This window comes from Myxocyprinus asiaticus, chromosome 27, assembly GCF_019703515.2.
Source record: "Myxocyprinus asiaticus isolate MX2 ecotype Aquarium Trade chromosome 27, UBuf_Myxa_2, whole genome shotgun sequence".
NCBI lineage: Eukaryota > Metazoa > Chordata > Actinopteri > Cypriniformes > Catostomidae > Myxocyprinus > Myxocyprinus asiaticus.
The window spans coordinates 30,315,456-30,340,285 of record NC_059370.1 but is presented as its reverse complement, the minus strand read 5'-3'; the positions used below and the strand labels follow the sequence as shown (position 1 = coordinate 30,340,285).

Below are 24,830 nucleotides of genomic sequence, written 5' to 3'. Positions count from 1 at the left end.
TTTGGATGTGTGTTTTATTCCTAAAATACCCAGATTTATATTTGATTTTAATGGAACATCAAGAAGCAATAAGTGTAAGCAATGAGATTTCTTTTTTATTTATTTTTTATTCAACTGTAGTTAAAAGAATAGTTCACTCAAAATGTCTAGCATTATTTACTCACCCTCATTCCAGGAAATAACCGTCTGATGTCATGCAGTAACATGCAGTAATTTTAATGTCATGCAGTTACAGATCGATGAATGTGTGGGAGTGGGCACCAGGATGCAGTGTCCCCTCAGCAATACCAATGTGTCCCCTCTGTAAAAATGTTGTATTTGAACCAGTTTTTATAATTTAGTTAATATCATTTTTTTGACAGCCTAAATGTTCAACTCAATTGTAAAATAAATTCATTTTCAGCAACGTTACATCTTAGAGTAAAGTGACAAATCTGTGCCCACTTCTAAATTTCAAATGCCCCCTCGGGTAAATTATCCTGGCTCCAACTCTGTGCCCATATGACTTTCTTTATTCTGCTGAACTTCAAAAGGATATATTTTTAAATAAGGCACAATCACTGATTTCCAGACAATAGCAGTTGATAGTGAATCACTTTAATAGTTAAAAAAATCACCCAAAAGTGTCATAAATGTAGTCCATGCAACTCGTGTGTCTTATTCCAAGTCTTCTAAAAGTCGTATGATCACCTTGTATGATGAACAGACCAAAATTTAGTTATTCACTCTCAAATCCAAACCATTGATCAACTCATAAACATTGCTTATATCAAATATGCTAACACGTCAATAACATCAAACCTCATTGCTTATCTTATGACTAAATGTCATGATTACGAGTTGTTCAATGATTGGACTTTAGAGTGAATAACGACTTAATTTTTGGTCTTTTCATACATAATGATTCTAATCCTTTAGAAAACTTGCAATATGACACTTTTGGGTGGTTTCTTGAGTGTTAGGGTGAGTCACTAGTCACTTTCATCTGCTATTGTATGAAAATCAAAAATTGTGGCATTCTTTAAAATACATCCTTTTGTGTTCCATAGTAGAAAGAAAGTCATAAGTTTGGAATTAAATCAGGGTATGTAAATAATGACAGAATTTTCATTTTTGCATGAACTAATTTAACTTAAGTGAAGTTTGAGTTGTGCCATGCCTCTAAGCAGTGGGATATACAGAAATTAGGTCGTGTCCCTCAGGTGGAGCCATTCTGATTCGAGCATGGGTTTCACAGTACATCTGTCCATCCACAAAGAAGTAGCCCTTCTGCTTCAAGTTCATGCCACAGTCTGAGCACACGAAACAGGCCGGGTGGCGGTATTTGTCTCGGGCTTTCACCACTGTTCCACTGTTAGCCAGTTGTAGAAAAGGTTTAATTAATACAATGTAGAACAACTTTCATGAAAATCTGTAATATAGTCTTGTAAATACAGTAACACAATCTGTGAGGTCTCTTGCTGAATGTTTTACTCACACAATGCCGTTGCCACATTTATCACAGAGCGGCAGCTTCTGTAGTGAGGATGTGGCTGACTGGGGCTTTGTCACTGGGGCTTTTACACTTCTTGTCACCAGAGACTTTGTGCCTGAAGTATAAAAGAAAGTCTCAAATCAATTTTGGGAATGTGAAATGCTTGCTTACATACTCTACATACTCATCTGATTCCAGACCATTAAGAGCACAGCATGCTTTGATTGTCGTCATTAGCATGCTTGCTGTGGAGATTACTGAAGGCAGTCAAATTGAGCCTGAAACAATGTTACTCCTATGTTTACCTTTACATTAGAATATATAGTATAATAGATTCAGATTCCAATTCAACATCCTGTGAGGTGTGGGCAATTTAGTTCAAATTCCGTCTCATGAGTTGAAAGGGAGACAATTTTTTCAATTATGAATGTTGCCCAACTCTGTCATTTACAGATAAAAGAAGCTCACCATCACTCTCTACAAAGCCTTGCAAGGCCTTAAATGAGCCAGACTGTCGTGGTTCATGTGGCTGCTTGTGGTCTTCCTGGAGCATACGGTACACATGGGAGTCTTCAATGGATGTGAGGGTTTTATGGCTGAAAACAAATATATGGCTGAAGCACAATCAAGTGAAACCACTCATTTTTAAAGTTTGGACTCAAACTTAGTAATGCCATAGACTCAGTAGTGCACAAACAAGTGTTATGAGTATTACACTCTGGCTAAGAAAACTGTTGTCAATGCACATATGTTAAATAACTTTCATAAGTATTAATAGAAGCAAAACAGTGTAGAGCTTAAAAGAAGTTAAACGGTATCTGTGACAGCTCATATTTTTATAAAAGGGCTGATATAACTGCTTCTGTACTAAAATGCAGGAAAGAGTTTCTCAGACTAATCTCATTTTAGCACACGTTGTTGTAATGTATAAATGTATGTTTAAATCCATGGAGTTTAACTTGTATCGATCACAAATGTATTTTAATCTATTACCTGGGTAGGGTTGCACCAGCTGTGCATAAATTCTCATATAAGTTAGGACGTAAAGTTCACACTAAGGGCTTAGTAACTACTAGTTAGTTTGTAACTAAGTCAGTGCTTAATTTGGTTGCACCACCTGTTCTTAAGGCAGGACTTAACTAGTAGGTCGTAAGCTCTCCGTAAAGTAATGCGTAGTTGCATATTATGACGTTTACCTGTATTTATCCAATAAGCAGCCTTCATATTTATACACAGAAGTGTTAAAAAGCCGTGAACTTCAGTTTGTTCTTGTTAAGGTTGTTCAAACCTTGTTTGCTCACGTAACTGTCAGCTGTAATAAATTATATCCCCATTAAAATATGATACGTAATAAAAGTAGATTTGATAAATAGTATATTTGCCCTATGTAACTAACAATATTATAGGAATTGTATCAAGAATAAATAAGGGGTGATAAATAATAATACAACAGGCTGGAAAAACAGACATTTATTCATTTTAATATCCTATATATATTTTGAATGTGTTGAAATTTGACACCAGGAGACACACCCTGAAAACTGCACCATTAGAACGGTTTCATGCCGAAGAGCCGCTTAAAAGTATGTTTTTTCTCTCTCTCTCGTAAATGTCAACATCAAAATGTATGTCGAAATGACTGATGCCTGTCACGCAAAACATGAGCTCATTGATGTGTTAAAATATCAGTCTGCTTTTTTATTCCATCCGTTATGCTTGGTCGGAGTCTTCCATAAATTTAGTATATACGTAGGGATACGTTCTACCTAAGTTTAATGGTGCAGCGCTCAAATATTTAGTAGTGTGTAAATTGTGACTTAGTACCCATTTACGCCACAGCTAGGCTAAGTTTGAACTTACGCACAGCTGGTGCAACCGGCCCCTGGACCTTATTCAGCTCCACTCATTTTAGCAGTACTGTGCTTGTGCATTTTAATGTGGTGCAAAGCAAGCGTGATAGAAACAAAACTCTGGTTACCTGGGCGATGCCTGCCTGACTACAGTGGACATCTGAGCCTGCTGTAGTGTATTTGAGACATTGTCTACTGAGTATAAATCAGTGGGGGAGTTATACTGAGCAGAAGGAGCGAGGGCCCCATTTTTGTTGGGGTCAGCAGCTGCATTACACCTAGCCGTTGGGATGCCAGGCATGGCCCTCTGGGATGCACTGTCACTGGATTTGTGTAAGTTCACAAGAGTTCAAGAAGTCAGGTGAACCAAACCAGGAAGCAATCAAATTACAGAGTGGTTGACCATAAAGAGGCAGGATTGTTCAGAAAGAAGAGAAGGACAAACAAGACAGAAGAGAATGAAGAAGTAGTTTAGAAACACAAATATTTAACAAGCAGACTGCTTTTTACTAGACAATGGAGGGGAATTCACTAAGAATGAATTGTGCTGCTGATAGCGCCATTTCTTTGCACATGCCCTCTTTGTTGTTTTATCATTTGTGTTGTTTTCTAGCACACTAAAATAAATATAGAAATCAGGGTAGGGTTGCACTAGCTGTGCGTAAGTTCTCACGTAAGTTGGGATGTAAAGTTCACACTAAGGGCTTAGTAACTACTAGTTAGTGTGTAACTAAGTCAGTGCTTAATTTGGTTGCACCACCTGTTCTTAAGGCAAGACTTAACTAGTAGGTCGTAAGCTCTCTGTAAAGTAATGTGTAGTCGCATAATATGACGTTTCCTGTATTGATCCAATAAACAGTCTTCAAATTTGTACACAGAAGTGTTAAAAAGTCATGAACTTCAATTTGATCTTGTTATGGTTGATGTTATATCGGTTTCATGCTGAAGAGCTGCTTAAATGTAAGGTTTTTTTCTCTCTCTCGTAAAAATCTCAACATCATATTGTATGTCGAAAGGATTGATGCCTGTCATGCACAACATGAGCTCATTGATGTCATGAAATGAGTCTGCTTTTTTATTCCATCCGTTACTCCTGGTCGGAGGCTTCCGTAAATATGTAGTTTATACGTAGGGTTACGTCCTACCTAAGTTTAATGGTGCAACGCTCAAATATTCAGTAGTGCGTAAATTGTGACTTAGTGCCCATTTACGCCACAACAAGGCTAAGATGTAACTTACGTATAGCTGGTGCAACCGGCCCCTGGTTACAGCACAAATACAGCCAATAATGTAGTGCTGAATCTGCATTTTAAAATGCTTGACTACATATATTGTATGCCCTCGTCTAGATACTGTATGTCCAGTTATAATGCTCTTGACCATCATTTGAGCACCATTAGATTAATCACTGCAGCCATGATCAACAGAAAACTTACAAAAACATCTCTTTTTAATACAATTCTTTTTACCGGCTGCTTACAGTAATAGAACAACACTAATTGTGGCAGTTTTGTTAATTAATCTTTGATAAGACAAATTTACATTTATAAATTTGGAAGGTGTGTTTGCACTGAAATAAATGACAATGACTTAATTTAAATATGACATGGCAACATTTCAGTGCATTTAGTGCCTGGTTAAGTTGGATTACAGGTGGTTTGTGAATAAAACAAATTTGGGGCTGAAATACCACACGCCAACTGTTTAGTGAATTCACCCCAGAAATTTCTTTATCGTTTACAGTTACTTTGAACTAAATTAAAGCAAAATTCATTCTAAGTGTAAAAAACATAATGTCTAAATGTAAAAATATACAAATGATATGGTGATTATTGGACCATATGTGAGTTCATGTTTGGGTTCTGTTAAGTCTAATGACCTCTTTTGGCTTGCAGATGTGAATGGCTTTGGTCTGGCATTAAACTTGTGTTCGAAGTAATCAACTTCCTGTAAGACATAAGAGGATGTTAATAGACAGAAGGGAAAGTCAAAGGTGCTGAAGTCCTCTAAGATCCAACAATCCACACACAAATACATTTTTACTTTTACATTAGAATATATAGTATAATAGATTCAGATTCCAATTCAACATCCTGTGAGGCGTGGGCAATTTAGTTCAAATTCCGTCTCATGAGTTGAAAGGGAGACAATAGGGGTTAGAGACGTTGCCTTTAAATATATTGGTAAAATGGAATCCAAATAATTGCTTCCAAAGAAAGTCAGTGCTTTTTTTTTTTTTTTTTTTTTTTTTTTTTTGTCCAAATTGGTTATATTCGGGCTGCAGGAAAACTTATGAGGACTTCTGAAGGATCAAAGTGTGTTAGTATTAGTGGTCATGCCATCTACAGCAAGCAGAGGCATGTCACTTTGTTTTGTCCATATGTTTGGGGCAATCCAAGCTGGCACTCACCCCTCAGGCTTTTCATGCACCAGACCCTGGATCTGTCCATGCAGGGCATCCTGGATGTTATCTGAAGAGTAAAGGCCTATGGGAGTATTGTAGGTGGAGCTCACCACCTGCTTATTGTCATCCAGGCTGACGGCAGCCATAAAGGGCTGTGCTCTTCTGTTATGACCTATGCCAATGGGTTTACATTCCTGCATGTGTAGGACAGATGTACACACTAAATACTGTGGTAAAAGCCCAATACAAACACTGAATTTGCATAGCACATTCAATAAATATGTACTATTTTACCTTACCTTACCATACCTTATCTTAAGATATGCTGCATCCATATTAAAAACTTTAAGGTTTAGTTCAATACGAAAGTTCTGTCATAATTTTTCCCCCTCGTGTCATTCCAAACCTATATGTTCTTTCTTCTGTGGAATGCCAAATAACCGCCCGCCCGCCCCCCCCCCCCCCCCCATACATGACATGTGCACTATATTCCAAGTCTTCTTGATTCACACAAGGAAGAGTAAACGATGACAGAATTTTTATAATATTATTATAATTAGTATAATATTTTATTATACCTTTCATATGGTTCAAGTGATTGAGGTATAAGTGATTCCTAAGGTAAGAAAGAACATACCCATTTTTTCAGGAATGCAAATAACATATAAGCCTATTTAAAACTTGTTTATTAATATAACAGAAATGTATTCAGCTATCATTAACAACTTGCACATGCTAAAAGCTTGGTCAAGGACAAAATTACTTTTGGTCAAACAAATAAATGCACAATCTTTAACGTGCTTCGTGCAACACAGCATTAATTAAAACCTCACATAAGCATCATAAAACAGGCCATATTTCACAGCTATATTTCAAACTGATCTTTCCCATCTGTTACACTTACTTGCTTTTCTGTCTCCAAATTGATTTTGAATGGGTTCACTTTCCCTTCTTCTATAACTTGAGGAGACCAGAGTTTAGTTTCTGGCCTGCAACACATTTAGTGCACACTCAGTTAAACACAATGTACAGTCGCCAATGTGAAATCATAAAATGATCAAAGAGCATTTGCTGTGCATCAGGGCCAGGACCTAGTCTAGATTGTACAGTAACGTCAACAGCCAGGCATGTACAAGCCAGATGGTTTATAGGAGGGTATTAATTAAAGAGAAAAGATATATTAAACATGTGCACCGTTGTCTTGAAACTATGTGGGCCCTGACGGTCATTTTCATTGCAAGCGGTAAAGACAAATTCTTTTGGGATTCCTTCTGGCTGTAACTTGAAATTAAGGTATGATAACATGATATAAAGTTGTTGAAAGATTCATAACACTGTAACACTATCCTCTTTAATGAGAAATGCTTCTGGTACCTCTCTATCTTGAGGAAAAGCTGATTGGTGGCATCTTTGATCTTGTTCTGAGCTTCAGCATGAGTCATCCCGTCTGCAGACACTCCCTGGATAGCTAGGATGATGTCTCCTGGACACAGATTGACTAGTGATGCTTTACTGCCTGGTGTCACCTGAAAACATGGACCATTTTTTGACAGGGTATTAGTGACTTTGGATAAAAGCATCTGCTACATGTTTTCTTGCTACTTGCTAAAAATGCCAGATCTTGTTTATAGAAAAAACTGTGATTAAGAAGAATTAAATTCTTAGGATAGGATGTTTCAAAGATTTTCTTTCAAAGACATCTATAGTGCAACAAACCATGAAGCAGTTTAGACGTAAACAGCAAGAGAAGTGTAGATGAAAAAATGCCTTTAGTTATCTGTTGACCCATTCTGGGTTAGAAGTAGGCTAAAAATAGTGCAGCATGGATGTGTCAAACAAGGCTTCGTATGGCCCTCTGGGGGAACAGAGTCAGGTCTATTGGCGACATGATGATGTGAATGCTCTGGCATTCACCCTGCTGCCCAGTGTTTCTCTCCCCTCTCCTTCTATCATCCTCTCTTTCATTAAGGTATCTGACATCATCTCTAATTCCTCTCATTTGACAGGCTCATTTTCTTTGGTATTCTCCTCCTCCCCCTAGCCATTTATCTCATCATCTTATCCTGTGTGGAGGCCTCGCCCTACCTGTCTCCTGACTCAGCTGGTCTATTATATCCAGGGTTGGGAAGGTTACTTTTGAAATGTATTCCACTACAGATTACAGAATACATGCTGTAAAATGTAATTTGTAACGTATTCCGTTAGATTACTCAAGGCTAGTAACATATTCTAAATACTTTTGACTACTTCTTCAGCACTGGTAGATTTTTTCACTTGTTTTGACTATAAAAACTCTGCCAGTACAGTAAGACAAAATACATATTAAAAATACATTCTCTGAAAAACCTAAATATCTTATGCAGTGTTGTTTCTAAAACAATATAAATCAAACTGATCTTGTTTTAAGGATTTTTAGATATTTTTACAGGAAAACAATACAAAAATTATTATCAAGAATATGATTTTTGCCCTAATATCAAAGGTCTTACTAGAAAAAAAAGAAATTATGATCCAACGTGAATTTCTTGATAAAAAAATACGATAGTGCCTGGTAACATGTGCATGTTAAATGGCTAGAAATATAATTTTAGCTTAGCGTAAAGCTGACAATTTACACAAGGTTTATTTCTATTTCTTCTGCTCCAAACTTACTTCAAACTAACTTCTCTGTCTGCTCGTATGAATGCAATATTTCATAAGAAAGTGTTTCACCACTGTTCAAATGCACTTTGGATCGCATCATTTATATGTATGTTTTCCATCTGAAAGGACTAAATATTAAATTAAACAAATGACAATAAAATGCAAAGTAATCTCTTCAGTAATCAAAATACTTTTTAAATGTAACTGTATTCTAAATACCAATTATTTAATTTGTAACTGTAGTGGAATACGTAATCCCGTTACATGTATTTCATTACTCCCCAACCCTGATTATATCCTTACAATGCTGACCCATATCTCCTAGTTAAGTCTGCCTCTTGAGACAGGAAGATTTATACCAGGTAAAGTCATGCCAGTTATTTAAGATCAAAGGGTTCAGTTTTCCATCATCAGTGTTTAATGTCTTGAAGATTTGTGACGTTTTATTCCAAACTCATAATTTATTGACTGATGAAGCTAGCAGTCTGAGTATTTGATTTCTGGCCATATTTATGCACCCAAACAGCTCAAAATGGACACATCAGATTGTTTGCTTGAACAATCTGATGACACTGTTTAATAAATGGAAACAAGGGGATATATGAACTGACATGAAACCATTATGTGGCTGGTATCTGAACCTCAGTATAAACAAAAACATAAATATGACTATACAGCACCTGTGCAGTTTCCTGTGTCAACTTCTCATGTAAAAAAATCGAATCCACAAGGTGACATAAAAACCCAGGGCCCTTCACCACCACAGTTGCATGTAAGAGCATGCTGAACATTCAACACTTATGTTCCCTAGCAACATCAGGCAGAAGATAATAATTGCAGGCATTTAAAGAAGGCTGAGGCTGATGCATCTTTGTTGAGTTTCTTTGTTGGTGATGTATAAAGGTTATAGTGGCTAAAGCGCATGGCTGGTAACTGGAAGGTTGGTGGTTTGTGCCCCATAAAGAGCAAACTATAAATGAGCGATGTACTTTACTTTAAGCTGTTCCACGAGGGACTGTCCATTCCTTTAAATTACTGTATGTCGCTTTGGTTAAAGGTGTGTGCTAAATGACTAAGTACTGTATGTAGGATGAAGCTATATAACAATCATAAAACATTTTTTAATTCAACAGTATAATTTTAAAGGTCTGATTTGGCTTTACACAAAAAGCACCATATGTTCCGGCTCACATTGGTAAAGGCTAATATTACCCAAATATGAAAATCAGGACTCATTGTATAAGAAACGAGACACTTTGTAAGCATTGATACATGCACAATTACAGATGCCAGTACAAAGAAACCACACACATTCTACATTAGTCATCAGTACTTCTCTGCTGGAAGACTTGACTTTCATGAATATATTTAGCTTTCAGGTTCTGGCTTGTAAGAAAATCAGAAACATCCAGGTCAGATCCAGGTAAATGGTCATTTTTAGTTGGATGTTGCAGGGAAGGCATTAGCTTGGAATGTTAAATAAAACGAACTGGTTTATATTAAGAATGACATTACATTTAGCTGAATGTCAAGTACATCTGTAGCAAGTTGGTGCAGTGCCAACAAAGGACAATGATATATACTGTATATATATATATATATATATATATATATATATATATATATATATATTATTTTTATTTTTTTTCTTCTCAGACAAGTTATATGAAAATAGCATGGTATCCATTGAAGTACCTTTGAGTACAATGTAAATACCATGGTATATGAATATGGGAGCATTCAATATCATAGCATCTTTCAAAGTATCATTGTATTACCATCTGATACCATGGTTCTGCCAACTTTTTGTTAGGGTGCTGTACCTGTTGTTCTGCTTCTAATCAGAGACTATGAAAACAGTCAGTTTTATGAGGATGTGTCCTGTCTGTCCTATGTTATTTTGGATAAATTATGGTGAATGCCAGAACTGGCTTTCCACTAAGATCATAATTTATGTCATGATCAGAGAGCTCTTGTTGATGAGGCTGAACTACTAATCATACTGGTACATTCCATGCATTAGGATACAGAAGTTCATCTGAGCAATGGAGCTTTTTTGTTCTAACAAAGACCTGGATAAAAGACATAAGAAAGAAGCAGATCTCATTATGTAATTGCAGTATAGCTACATTACATACCATTTCTCCCACCAACCAGGCTCCCTACACAGTTCTTAACAGAGAAATAAAGACACTAAGTTAGCCGAGAGGGTATCTTTCTGTTAAAGGAAAATGTAAAGTTTTTGTGAGAAGCCTTTTCCAAAACACATTATTGTCCTGTTGCATTGTTTGCTCCTCTTCAGTTTAAAATAACCATTGATCAACACCATCCTGGTGGTTTTTAAGAAAGTAGGCCTATTTGATAAGAGATTGTACTACAATGATTGCTTAAATCAAATGGTTGTCCAATTCATCTCACATATGTCGTTGTCAGTAAGTGCTCAGTTAACCTTTAACCTCTCCTGTTAGCACAAATGTTGAGGCTTCATCATCTGTTTAAAATACTGTTGGACCAAGAGCTTGTGAGTCATTTAGACAACAGGTGTAGAGAGCCCCCCTGGAGCCAAGCACTAGATGTGTGTGGTTTAGAGTGTGTATGTGTTTAAGTGTGTCTGTCCCTGTCTTTTTGTGTGTTAGCAACTAGAAGAGTGAATGCCTTTCAGTTAAAGTAGTATACAATTCTAGGAACAGTCGTAAAGTATATATACAATATGAACACTTCATTGTTAAAGCTAATTTTTGAACAGTTTTGGGGAAGCTACTTTGAAACTGTAGCTTCTCAAGCTACAAGCTAATCATAACTTGAAATAGTTAAACTACCGTCCAGCTATTCTTTTATTTGATTTATTTGTATTTTTTTAAATAGTCAGCCACACTACATCTTTTAATGAAATCAGATTTTATTTAATTCAGAACCATATTTATCTGGCACAAAAACAATTATCTCAATTAGGGTGGCAACATTAAATTGAACATAAATACAACATACTGTATATTTATGCTAAATCTAACCAATTAAACTGAACATTGAACATACATTTATAAAATATTTTATAAATATTTCACTTCAAAATAAAGAAGACTCGTTGACTTCTTCACAGGGGCTCAAGTGAATCGGTGAATAATTTATTTGAACTAGTTCATTACATGAATCATCTAAACTAATTTACTAAAATGAATTGGACACTCAACCACTTCACTGAATTGGTGAATTGTTCGTACAAGCGTAACAACTGACAAATATTTTGGCCAGTTTACTGCGTTGGCAAAATGTAGCATTTTAAAGTGCTACGCTAGGTCTACTTATTGGAAAAAGAAGCTTGTTAATAAAAAGTTACACTGTTTTTGTGAAATTAACTGACCTACTGACACTATTGTAAAGTGTGAATTAGTAGCCTCACTACTTTAAGCTACTCACCAACAGTGTTCTTGAAACACCTTTTAAACATTACTGGAAGATGTTTCCACATTTAAATCATATGCCATCTTAACATGTATTTGGTATGCATACCATAGTATATCATATAATAGGTAGAAACTCTGTAAATTTAACAAACATGGAAATTCTCTGGGAATAAATTCCATGACAACGTCAGATGTGTCTAAAAAAAAGGTCAGTTTGACCTTCTGATAAAATTCTCACTGTACTCTTTAGTTATATCCAGTGTGAGGTCCTGGGAATGTTTTGCTGTTTTTATGATCCACCCACTGGTTTCTCATGCCCATAGTTGTGTTACCCAACATCAAAGGCATCCTTATCTGTGAGTGGAATGTGTGAAGCAGCATAAAGTATAGCCAAAGGCTTTAACTTACCCGAGTTATAGTCAATGGCTGGTTGAAGTCTTTGCCTCCTGAAAGCCGAAATCCCCAAGGGGCTGGCCCATCCAGCATCACGTTCTGTGGCATTTTTGTCTTTTCTTTACCTAAAGTTGAACTTCTCAGTTCTTCAGTACACTCTCTTTTTTTGTGGTCAGAAGAATTGCAGTCAGAACAGACTAATCAACCCTGTCCCTCCTACCCTGGACCAATCACTCACTCGACTATGATTGGAAGCCAGTGTCTGTCTCTGAATCCCTTTTAAGTGTGTGTGGAGTTAGAGATTGAATGAAAGAAATATGATGCCTGGATGCCACACCTCTCAGAGTGAGGTCATAGGGTAGACTGAGAAACTGAGGGTACACACTGATATATTCCCACCTCCCTTCTCTATGTTTCTTTCTGTAACAAACTCTCTCTCTCTCTCTCTCTCTCTCTCTCTCTCTCTCACACACACACACACTCTCTCTCTCTCTCTCTCTCTCTCTCTCTCTCTCTCTCTCTCTCTCTCTCTCTCTCTCTCTTCTGATTTCATCTTCTTTTCTCATAAGTCTCAGCATTTCAATAACTAAAAAGATCAACCAATGAATCACTTCACTCTGTCTTCACCCTGTCTGGTGTCTAGATTTTTCTTTCCTTACCGCTGGCCAGACACCTGTGCCTAAATGAGGGGAGAAGTCATTCATGAAATCAAGCTTGTGTGTTGAGTCAGAGCTTTTGCTGCTGATGAGCAAATTATGAACTATTTACAGAGCACACTAACATAATCATTATGTCATATTGTCATATCAACACAGCATGTGTTGCTTGTTTAAACATCTCCTCTCAGGAATGTAAACCATATCTATACAGCCACAGAGGGAAAAATTCAAACCTCTTGTATTTCTTTAATTTCAAGTGATAATTTTCTTACTACTTTATCACAAAATACCCCATCCAGACTCTCAGCAAACCCAGGGAACTATCTATCTATCTATCTATCTATCTATCTATCTATCTATCTATCTGTCTATCTGTCTGTCTGTCTGTCTGTCTGTGTAGATATCTACCTATCTACCATCTTATTAGATAATTAGTTAATGTTTATTCAGTTAATTAGAAATGTTAGTAACACTTTACAATACGGTTGTTTGTTAGCATTAGGCAATGCATTTGATTTAATTATCTAACTATTAAGATTTTTTTTTACATTTATTTATTTAACAATATTTTTAAATTAATGTTGGTTCATGTTTACTTATCAAAATACTATTGATATTTGTTTGTTCATGTTAGCTCATATTGCATTAACTTCTATTAACATATACAAATGTGAATGTTTTACTGTATCTTCTCCACAGATCTTTTGATGAAAACCCAAGTTTCTTTGTTGCAGTTTAGATGCCATAGTTACATTGCACAAATATCAGGTAGATACATTGGATCCCACTTTTTTTATTTCCAGCATCCAGCCACCCTGCTTAAGATATGTTTGAAATACAGTTTTCATACACTCTGGAAAGGCCTAGTTGGTACCTTGAATGTGATATTTGTTTCTAAAGTAAAGTTTCAGTAATTAAAGAGAGAGTGCATGATACTGTGGCCTGTGTTTTCTCTATGGATTTAAAGGCGAAACATTCTAGCTTGAGAGCACTTGTATTGTAGGTTTTAACAGCTCCTTGTTTGGTGTGCCAGGGAAGGGCTGTTTGTCATGGCCTGGGCTACATCAAACCTAAACCCAGACATCAACCTAAACCCAGACAGCAGACCTTCTTTAACCCAAGCTGTCACATTATACTATTTCAAAATTCCTCCCCACATTTCCATCACAATCTCAGTCTCCTCCTTCAGTTCCATTAAAACCCCCTAGGGGTTCACAAACCTCGATTGGGAAACTTTGCAATACAATTTACAATTGTAGTTTTATGATAGAAATATTAAAGCTACACTCTGTAACTTTTGGCCCTCTAGCAGTTGAAGCATAGAACTGCAAGTTACTTGCGGAAGAACACTGTTTTGGTAATTATGTGAGCTCGGCTTTGGCTAAATCTGATGGTTTGAAGAGAACCGGTGTAACCATGGTTACAGGTGATAAACTTATCAGAGCAAATGTCCTAACAACAACAAAACTTGCCCCCTCCCCTCAAAATAAATAAATAAATAAATAGATAACAAAAGGAAGAAGCAGATGGGTATCCGAAAAAATATGTCTTATTAGCAGGTAGTAGCATATCTTCGGCTGTTGTTTTGACATATTGAAATCAATTGTTTCAAAATAAATAACATTAGACATAACGATTGCTAGTCATATCAGATAAAGTCAAATGGTGGAACCTATTATTAGTTAGGCAAATAGATTAAGGTAGTAACTGGTTTAGAGAAAATAGGATATATTAGACCAAAATTCCATTATCTTCAGCAAGCTAACACTACTCTACAGTTGTGGCATAAAGTTAAACAGCTATAGCTTACCTGTTTATCACTGCTTAGGAGTCGCGACAGATGCAGGGAATCGCACACAATCAATTGACCTCTCGTTCTCTCTAAAACACACATCCTTGATCTCTAATTACTCGTTAAAAACAGCCCAAGCCATCGTTTTAGGTCATAAAGTGACATTTCGATTCAGTAACGGAGTAACTTGTGCGCATCCTTTAAACAAGCAACAACAGATCCTGATCAGCGGCATAAGAAAGTAGTTCCATGCACAAGTGTGTTTTTTGTGACAGTCCTTAGTTCTTCCTCAATTTTTTATTTTTTATTTACTTGTTCATTTAACAATCATGCTGTATGGCCCTAAATCAGCATGGCTGTGATTACCTGTGGCCGAATCACAGCCGTGCTGATGTAGGGCCATACAGCACTCTTGATCGAGTTCCTGGTGAAAAACAACACTACCAGTGGACCAGCAGAGAAAGATCCACCAATCAGAGAATTGCGGCCAAGAAAGCCCATCAAACAAGCCCTGAAGCGACCGCCCACTCCCATGACATACTGTGAATGACGCAAACGAGTCGGTCTCCCTCCACTGTCAAACTACTTATACTGTATATTTGTATATATTGGAATATTATATATATATATATATATATATATATATATATATATATATATATATATATATATATATATATATATATATTGCAATGTTTCTAAACAACAACCTAAAATCATTAGTTTTATATATTTCTATTGTTTTATATTGGATCAGGTCATTTGTAATGCTTCATGGGATTGTAGTAAATACACAGTCTTGTACCTTTGTATTTTTGACTGATTTTCAAATACTTTTTTTTGCTTCAAAACTAATTTTGTAATGTGATTCACATTGAAGCTGTTTGGTTTGATTCATGGCTTAGAACTCTATGTAAAAAATTAATGGGAAAATACTTCCGGAACTCAGGCGGCTGAAAAAGTGGGCGGGCACTGCTGGGCTCTATTCGGGAAGAATTAACTTCATCTGAGTTAACCTATTCATGAGTAGGGTCTGCAGTGCCCCCTGGAGTTATTTTTGCACGTGACACTGAACAGCTGATAGAGGAGAGCAGAGTGTAGATGAGTATATATATATATATATATATATATATATATATATATATATATATATATATATATATATATATATATATATATAGTGATATATAAAGTGATTTCTTGTCATAAAAAAAAAAGACTGTATAAAATATAGTAAACGTGAACAAATGTGTGTGTGTGTGTGTGTGTCAAGTGCTAATATAGACAGACTTATAATCGTGCTCGATCAGCATATTTTCACTGTGAGTATATGAGTTTTAAACTGTTATTGTGGTGCTTTTGTGTTAGTTTGGCAGAAAACAAATATATGTCTGAAAAGTAATTGTTTACTAGATATTAGAGCTGTATTAAACAAGACATATTATGTGCTTGAAAAGTCTCTTTGAGTAGCTCTTTGTTTGACAAATGACAACCGCTACTAATGTAAACAATTGGCAGCATGCATCAAAGGAAGAACGCGTTTGATGTATTGACTGTGAATATTAGAACTGTAAACTTTTTATCATGGTACTTTGGTGACGAGTGTATTTATGTATATTAAATAAACTTATTCTGTGGTTTAAAAGACTGTATGAGTAACTGTTTTAGTGAATATATATTACAGACGCTTGACCAGTGCAGCCTGTGTCGGTGCGAAAGCCGATTGGATTGGAATCAGCACGGTTACTCACCTCAATCCGGGTGGCGGAGGACAAGTCTCAGTTGCCTCCGCTTCTGAGACAGTCAATCCATGCATCTTATCACGTGGCTCATTGTGCATGACACTGCAGAGACTCCCAGCATGTGGAGGCTCATGCTATTCTCCGCGATCCACGCACAACTTACCACGTGCCCCATTGAGAGTGAGAACCACTAATAATGACCACGAGGAGGTTACCCCATGTGACTCTAACCTCCCTAGAAACCGAGCCAATTTGGTTGCTTAGGAGACCTGGCTGGGGTCACTCAGCACACCCTGGATTTGAACTCGTGACTCCAGGGGTGGTAGTCAGCATCAATCCTCGCTGAGCTACCCAGGCCCCTTCCACCAAATGTAATTGCAAAAATAAACAATGTTTTCAAACTGAATACGCACCCCTTCTGCTGTTGGCTGAGTAAAGCTGTTGGGTCGGGTTGCTTAAAACAAACAGAGCAATTTTCAAAGTGCTACAGAAAGACAGTGCATACAGTTTCAGAGAAAATTAACCTATGAATGGCTTACTTATAGTTGTCTCTGCATATTAAGCTGGGATAGGAAAGGATATTTTAACTTAAGCTTTAACCATGGTTGGAGCTCTGTTCCCAGATTTATTTATCAGGTGCTTAAGAGCGCATGTCAGAATTTGCCCCATTAAATCAAATACAGGGAAAAATCTAGACAGAAACTCCTGCCTGCCCTGATTGAGCTGGATGGCTTTGATTCCTTCACTGGGGGAGAAACCCAGACCAGAGGTGCGTCCCAAACCACACACTTCTGCACTATTCTACATCATTTTGAAGTGGAAGTAGTGCGAGTAATATGTTTACACTGAAAATGCAACAAAAAGAAGTGTACTACGAGTACCCAGATGATGCACATTTTCAACCTTCAAAACGGAGTGTGGAATGTTGGACACTTAATGCACTCAGTGCACTCGTACATAGCGGAAGGGGCGGAGTTACCGGCAGCGATGGTGATCTGGCAAAACAATTGTAAATAATGGAGAATATGATAACAAAACTTCTGTGAAGTCAGCACCTTACAAAAGTGAGTTAAACACTTTACCATAATACCAAGCTGTGTGAATATGTATATTATTGAGATATAAGTGTTAAACTGAGGGTGGATAGCGTGCTAAAGCTAGCGGCAACACAACGCTTGGGTTTGAAATGTCACTTCCGGCAGCTGTTAAATGGCGAATGCTTCCTAAAAAACCAATAAGTGTTCCATTTGGGATGATGCTACACTTTGAAAATTCATACACTGCATGGCTGAATGCATAGTATATTTTAAAAGTGCATAGTGTATATTGTGTTGTTTGGGACACAGCTCAGCTCTCCACTGATCCTCTGTTCACTGTGTTGCCATGACAGCAGGAGGGACAACTCCAGGATATGATGTGACTGTTTATAGACTGGGCGGTCTGCGGGGACTAACAAACTAGCATAGGGATAATGTTCAGGATGGCATGATTATCCATTGTACTGAAGGAGACCTTAAATCCCATTGTTGGTACTCTTTAAAATGACAGTTCACCCAAAATGAAAATTGTCATCACCCTCATGTTGCTTCAAACCCGTATGACTTTGTTTTCAGTAAAACCCAAAAGACGGTGTTAGTATGTTAGTCTCAGTCACCGTTCATATTCATAGCACTTTTTTTTTTCTCTATACAAAGACAGTGAATAGTGACTGTGGCTGTCAAAAGAAAAGTAAATCTTATGGGATTGGAACAACTTGAGGGTGAGCAAATAATGACAGAATTGCCATTTTTGGGTGAACTATACCTTTAAGGCAAAAACAATTACTTGGAGGAAAAAAAACATGTCCAAAGAGAAGAACGTAGTCTCAAAACATGAAACAGAGAAAGCATAGTGAAAACATTTGATCAGACAGAATTTATTTATGTACTATTCCACAGAGAAAGAGATGGCAAAGATAAGAAATAACCTTGATCATATGGTTGATTTTAGAGGGGCTATTTAAAAGAATTTTTTTTATATTTTTGTTCTTACAGTGAGGGGGTAAAATATATTTTTTGAATGTACCTTTAATGGGAACTGTTTTGGACTTACTCCTCTCCAAAAAGAGCTTTTTATTGCATTTCTTTACATATTTCAGTTATGCAGTAATGTCTATACTTAACCAATGATCAGTTTAAATCCAATCAGAAATCATCACACTTTAGCACCTAACTAGTGTTCAGTCATTAGTGAGGCAGGTCTTTGCTGGTGATTGCTGTGGCCACCTGAGGTGAACTGTTTCTTCTTAGATATCTTTTAAAATAATGAACATATCACAGTGTTCCATGATTTATTAACATAATTTACTGAATCAGTAAATTAATTAGCATTATTAAATATTACATAAATATTCACAACATTGCATACATTATATTTGGTAAAATTATGCACCAGGAACAGCCCTGATTACCTCAATTCTGATCAGCTAGAGCTTAAAAATGGAAGACTGGGGTGCGAGGTCTTAACAAACGGTCACACAAAACCACAATGAAGACCTCTGGTCCTTTTTTATTTTTTATTTTTTAATTCTGATAATCAAAATTATCCTGTGAGGCATTAGTGTAGAAGACAAAGTTTGCAATGATGAACAGTTCTTTATGAAACAACATGCAACAAAATTGAAGCATATTGACAACACAGAGACTGCATAATTCAATGAAGTATAAAATTGCCTAAATTACATATAAAATTAGTTCACCTTTCTATTCAATGACACATCAACTTTTCTTGCTGCACTGACTAGAATGAAATTGTCAGTCATGCAGTTTCACAGGAGAATTGCAATGCTGCAAATTTTAAATGGACATTTGAATATGAGAGTGTAATTGTTGTATGAACAGTTAAAAACATGGAAAGTGAATAATTCACAATATATTAAGTGTATATCATTATGAAACAAGTCTGCTGAATTAACATATAAACCAAATCGATTTTTAAGAACATTTTCTCACCCAAATTATACCAATTTTAAGAATTGGAAAGCGACATATCATATACAAAATACATGGCTGCTACAGTTCAGCAATTATGACATCATGTGCTTCTCTTATTGGCCATAAATAAGAGATTACAGTGTGTAAACCAAAAGTGATGTGCTAGGTCACCGAGTACAGAACATTTATTATAGACAGTAGAAATATGATTCAGTGTACTAGGTTTAACATACCGACTTTTGCCACAATGTCTTTTTTTTAGGGTACTGCATTTTCAAAATTGTTATCTCTTTTGATTGAAAAATACAAATATATGTATATATATATATATATATATATATATATATATATATATATATATATATATATTTATTTATTATCTGTAAAATCCTTCAGATGCTCAAAGGAATGTCTGCAGGAAGAACGTGGAGCCCTAGATAATCGGAGGTCATGAAGCATGGGGTTTACATACAGAAAAGATACATGTGAGCATGGATGGTCATCTGTAATATCCACTGTGCCTGGCACAAACATGACACTAAAATACTGTTTATAATCTAGATCTAGATCAGATCAGACATCAGGCTCAGTTTACAGGGGGGCACCAGTAGAACATTCTGCTGTATCTTACCCTTCCAATGCAAGAAAATGCCTCTCAATAAATAAAAGATAAATAGGGCACTTGAATACTCATTATGTTGAAATTAATCAGAGTTACTAAAAGGCATACAAACTGACTTTTTTTCAACAATGAGAAATAATGTAAAAAATGTAGGAAACCAAATATTTTAAAGCCTTTACTAAACTTACATATAAAAATAATGGTTTCAGAATTTAATAATCCACATATTTACAAATAACATGGTGCAGTTACCCCCTCCATTGGCTTCTGTTTCCATTAGTCCATATTGCTGATGACTGGAATATTTCATTCTAATTCCAGCAGGAATCTCTAGGCAATATTGTCCATCTCTCGTCTGTAGATGTCTGACCATCAGATATTTGTATTGGAAATTAGAGCATGGGTTAATTTATGTCCGCTTCACATAGTTTCCAGGAAAGGTTCCGAAAAACTTGGTTCTCCTGGACGTTCCTAAAAATATTAAATAGGCTGACATAAAAATGTGTGGGTAGATAAAACATTTTTGTTAAGTTGACATGTTCTGTGGTGTGACATGATATATTACATCTAAAACTATTTTTAACAGCATTTTATAATTATTTTATAATTATTATACATGCAGCTTTTATGACCTCCAGCTTTAATGAATATTAATTGGGAGACTAAATAGAATATTGTACTTTTCAAAATTCATACAAAAGTCACACTGCTGGATCATTTAAAATGAACTAGAAGGCAAAAAGGGGATTAAAAATGGAGACCAGTAACAGCACCAAAAAAAAAAAAAAAAATCAAAGTCAAGTCAAAAATGTATGTCAAAAATCAATCTAAAGATCAATTATCTTTTATCTATCCATCTACAGTATCTCTCTGATTGTCTGTCTGTCTGTCAGTCAAGGGGCTGCTTACACAGCCACATAGTTTAACAAGCAGATTTTCTTTGGATAACAGCGCCAGCTAGTGACAAATAAAGGCACACCACTAACACAATTTAACAACGGGCATAAGTAAAGAATTTAGTCTTACCCACAAACCATCCATCATCACACTTCTCCATGACATCGACAGTATCACCCTCCTTCAGTTCCAGCTCATCCTCATTTCTGGGCATGTAGTTATACAGAGCTTGAAATCTGAAAGAAGAAAAGAGTGTTTTCCATATGACATTATATTAAAATGTTGAGGACATATAATACAGACCAAATCCCCAAATGGATATCAAAACAATATTCTACATTTAAATTTATAGATTTCTGATTACAAATGTTGAAAAAGCTAACCAAAAGAAAATAAGATACTTACGGTTCCCCTACTCCTTGAAGAGGATCATGAACATATGCTTGTCTTTGGGACTGTAAAAATGAAAACAGGAATGCAAATTTTTAAATGTTTCTGTCTCATTCTGCTGTATGTCAATCTGATCCTGAAAACAGCCACAATTCCTCTGTGCTCACAGAGAACCATTAATGCAAAGACTGAGGCCAGACCTGGATCGACTGTGTATCTGAACTGTGTGAGTGATCATGCCCACCTTAAATGCAATTAAATAACGTAAAAGAGGAATAGTACTTTTTTCACCTATGCTGATCATATGTTCAAATACATACAGTATGAAATCCAGGACTACCAGGGCTCAAATTCTGGGTTTTCTAAGTCATTAACCAACATATTTTTTTATTTTTTTATTTTAAATATGTCTGATTTATGAACTTAGAAACTTTAGAAATGTCTGAAATCCTGAAAACGAGTACTGTACTCCCCTTGATTGTAGGGAAATGTGGGGAATAGGCCGCTTTCCTGGACCTGGGGAGTACACCTTGTTTAAGCTGTGTACACAGGAAAGATCAATGGGACATTCCCAAGAGTAATCCAGACACACTCGGAACACATGGTTTAACCAGTACTGCATTAGAAAGCCAGTCTCTTCTGCTGGTTTGAGCCACGAAACAATCAGGCGATCCAGCACACTTTCTGAAAGGCTGCAGAGATCCACTGTTCCTGATCCAATCAGTCATCCTGCATGCAGGAAAACCACTGCCAAACACACTTTCAACATGCCGTACACAATGTTATCAGTCTATAATGGTGTTAGGTATTAAATGTTATTTTCTCAACCTCAAAATGTGCTAATGCATACAGACAGACAAGGCCATGGTGTAAAGGCCATAAAGGAATAGTCCACCCAAAAAAGAAAATTCTCTCATCATTTACTCACTCTCATGCCATCACAGATATGTATGACTTTCTTTCTTTTGCAGAACACAAATTAAGACTTTCAGAAGAATGGCTCAGCTCCGCAGGTCCATAAAATGCAAGCGAATGGTGACCAAAACTTTGAAGCGCATAAAGGCAGCATAAAAGTTATCCATACGACTCCAGTGGTTTAAGCAATGTCTTCTGATCGATTTTGAATGAGAACAGGGAGTAATATTTTGGTCTGTTCTAACCCAAAACTGATTAGATCGCTTGGATATGGGTTAAAACACTTATGGATTACTTTTATGCTGCCTTTATTTGTTTTTTGGAGCATCAAAGTTTTGGTCACATTCTGGGATGGCATGAGTATGTGATGAGATCATTTTTGGGTGAACTATTCCTTTAAAGGGGTTGTTCACCCAAAAATGAAAATTCTGTCATCAATTACTCAGTCATGACTTTTGAAATCTGCATGAGCTTCTTTCTTCTGTGGAACACAAAACGATGTATTTACAACAAAATGTCTAAGCTGCTCTTTTCCATACAGTTCATGTGAATGGTGACCACAACTGTAAAGCAAGAGTTTTAGTGAAAAACGACTTACATTTCAGTCATCTGTTTCAGACATAAAATTATCATGTCTTCAAAAGACTTGAAATATAGTGCAGAAGTCATATGGACTACTTTTATTTTTTTGTCCTTATCCATGTTCATTGTGTGGAAGAGAGCAGCATGAACATTCTTCAAAACTTCCCCATTTGTGTTCCACAGAAGAAAAAATTTCATATTGGTTTGAAATAAGAGCAAACAGAATTGTTTTTGGTGAACTACCCCTTTAAGAGTATCCAGCATTGATTATGGAGTACTCCTGCATACTGTACTGATGAAATGATTGCTGAATCTGGAATCATGTGATCATAAGCAGGCCAGTAAAAAACATCTTGCATCATGCCTGAGAATATCATTATTTCCAGGTCTAGCAGCAAAAATGGAATGATTATGTAAATGTTTTTATAAATTCCCAGGTAAAATACAGTAAAGTAAACTTTGTGTAGGGATACTTTGAAGAGAACAACTGTTTCATTTCCCATATGTGCCATTGACACACAAGGTGCACATACTCCCTACCCTATGAGATGGCGAAATGTTTTGACCTCTAACAGGCGATCCGCAGGACCTCCTAGACATCACAGGGCTACGAGGGGGCTTACCGACAACCACAACATCACGCCTTAACACAGGCTGAAAGAACCAGAACCAGGAGAAGCTTACATGAGGATTAAGTGCGATCACATATAAACACAATTTACAGAAATCAAACATGCTTAACAGGAGTAAACCACCCCATTGTATTTACTATAACAACATTCCTTGCACTATTTACGCATGGAGAGAATAGATATTGAGGTAGATGCTATATTTAATTTGACACAAATGAAAACAATGCTACACAGACTAAGGTCCATAGTGCATCCTTCTTTTCTGTCTAAACTTCTCTCTCTTTTATTTTTTGTTATGTACTCAGTTGCTCCATCCAAGCATCCATTACGAGCTCTGTTTATTATGATGTGTACTATCCCATGCCAGTGCACAGAGCTATAAGGGGAAGATCTGTAGAGCTAATTAAAGGATTCAGGGATATTGGGCAGTGCATTCAGAAAGGGTAGAGTGGAATGGGTGATTAAAACAATGTCTAACTATGATGTAATAATAATTAATGACTCTTTATGTCAGACATATGAAATCCATCATTTGGATTTTTATTTACAAAACAACCACATTATAAATCTTTATCTATGATAAGAATACGCACTGTAACGATGTTGACTTGAATATACAGAGAAACTGTAAGTTATATAGGTCACTTCAATAGGGTATTTTAGTGTCTATTACTGAAAACAGTGGGGAATCGGGGTTGGGCTTGTTCACGGTCACTAACAAGCACCTTGTCTTTACCTTGACCTTTTGGGAGCGGAGTTCCTGTCGAAAGGACAGTTTGGCAGAGGGAGGGGGGGACTGTGAAACCCCAGGCAATGGAGGGGTGGTACATGGGGAGGAGGGGGAGTACTTAGGCGATGTGGGGCGTATGAACTGCATGGACATCTGTGAGGACAGGGGGGAGAGACGTGGAGAGTCGTTTTGGGAAACTTCACCCTGCTGATAGGGAGAAAATGTAAGTTTAGTATTCTCTACAGATGCTCCAGAGAATGTAGGTATTTAAAAAAAATAGTTCACCAAAAAAAAAAAAAGAAAATCTAATTTCTAATATTATTTACTTGCATTAATGTCGTTCCAAATCTGTATGACTTTCTTTCTTCCGTGGAACAAAAGGGAGAAATTTGTAATGATGTACTGGTCACTATATTCTACACCTAACCCTTCTATTATAATGAATGAGGACTGGAGCTTTATGGTTTCAAAAAGTATGCAAAAGCACCATAAAAAGTTAACATAGTCAATATTATTTATATAATATATCTGAATTCTTCTAAAGCCATACGATAGCTTTGTGTTAGAAACAAACCGAAATTGAGGATGTTATAAACTGAAAATCTTGGGATCCACCCTACTTCTCTGTGGCATGTTCATGAGAATAAATAGGGATGTCTGATAAGATAATTAATTAACTGTCATAGAAAACAGTGACCTGTAGATTCTACAATATGTTACCTTTTGCGT

At 36.4% G+C, this 24,830-nt stretch overlaps 2 protein-coding genes across 4 annotated transcripts in view; both read right to left on the bottom strand.

Moving 5' to 3' along the window:
• Positions 1-87: 87 nt before the first annotated feature.
• On the bottom strand, positions 88-12,446 carry LOC127418291 (PDZ and LIM domain protein 3-like). Of its 3 annotated transcripts, none has more exons than XM_051658815.1 (8): positions 12,184-12,446; positions 7,103-7,254; positions 6,633-6,717; positions 5,735-5,922; positions 3,453-3,647; positions 1,943-2,070; positions 1,478-1,589; positions 88-1,351 (listed from the first exon to the last, which is right to left on the bottom strand). In XM_051658815.1, the coding sequence occupies exons 1-8, from the start codon at positions 12,274-12,276 to the stop codon at positions 1,162-1,164; spliced, it is 1,143 nt and encodes a 380-aa protein (XP_051514775.1). In that variant the 5' UTR covers positions 12,277-12,446; the 3' UTR covers positions 88-1,161. The 3 variants fall into 3 exon arrangements, with proteins under 3 accessions (XP_051514775.1, XP_051514776.1, XP_051514777.1); XM_051658816.1 differs by lacking the exon at positions 5,735-5,922 and adding an exon at positions 5,204-5,271; XM_051658817.1 differs by lacking the exon at positions 3,453-3,647.
• Positions 12,447-18,896: 6,450 nt separating this feature from the next.
• Positions 18,897-24,830, bottom strand: part of LOC127418204 (sorbin and SH3 domain-containing protein 2-like) — an 80,238-nt gene continuing 74,304 nt past the window's right edge. The window contains exons 23-27 of the mRNA XM_051658654.1: positions 24,108-24,308; positions 23,280-23,393; positions 21,258-21,307; positions 20,982-21,088; positions 18,897-20,426 (exon numbers count right to left, since the gene is read on the bottom strand). Of these exons, the coding sequence (XP_051514614.1) occupies positions 20,365-20,426; positions 20,982-21,088; positions 21,258-21,307; positions 23,280-23,393; positions 24,108-24,308 (534 nt within the window). The 3' untranslated portion in view covers positions 18,897-20,364. The remainder of the gene's footprint in view (positions 20,427-20,981; positions 21,089-21,257; positions 21,308-23,279; positions 23,394-24,107; positions 24,309-24,830) is intronic.

Bases quoted from the DNA above. Each gene is read 5' to 3' on its own strand.
- LOC127418291 (XM_051658815.1), bottom strand. From the start codon at position 12,276: ATGCCACAGAACGTGATGCTGGATGGGCCAGCCCCTTGGGGATTTCGG. The intron at 6,718-7,102 runs GTACCAGAAGCA...AATGTGTTGCAG, and splicing joins CTTTTCCTCAAGATAGAGAG to GCCAGAAACTAAACTCTGGT. The intron at 1,352-1,477 runs GTGAGTAAAACA...ACTGGCTAACAG, and splicing joins AAATGTGGCAACGGCATTGT to TGGAACAGTGGTGAAAGCCC.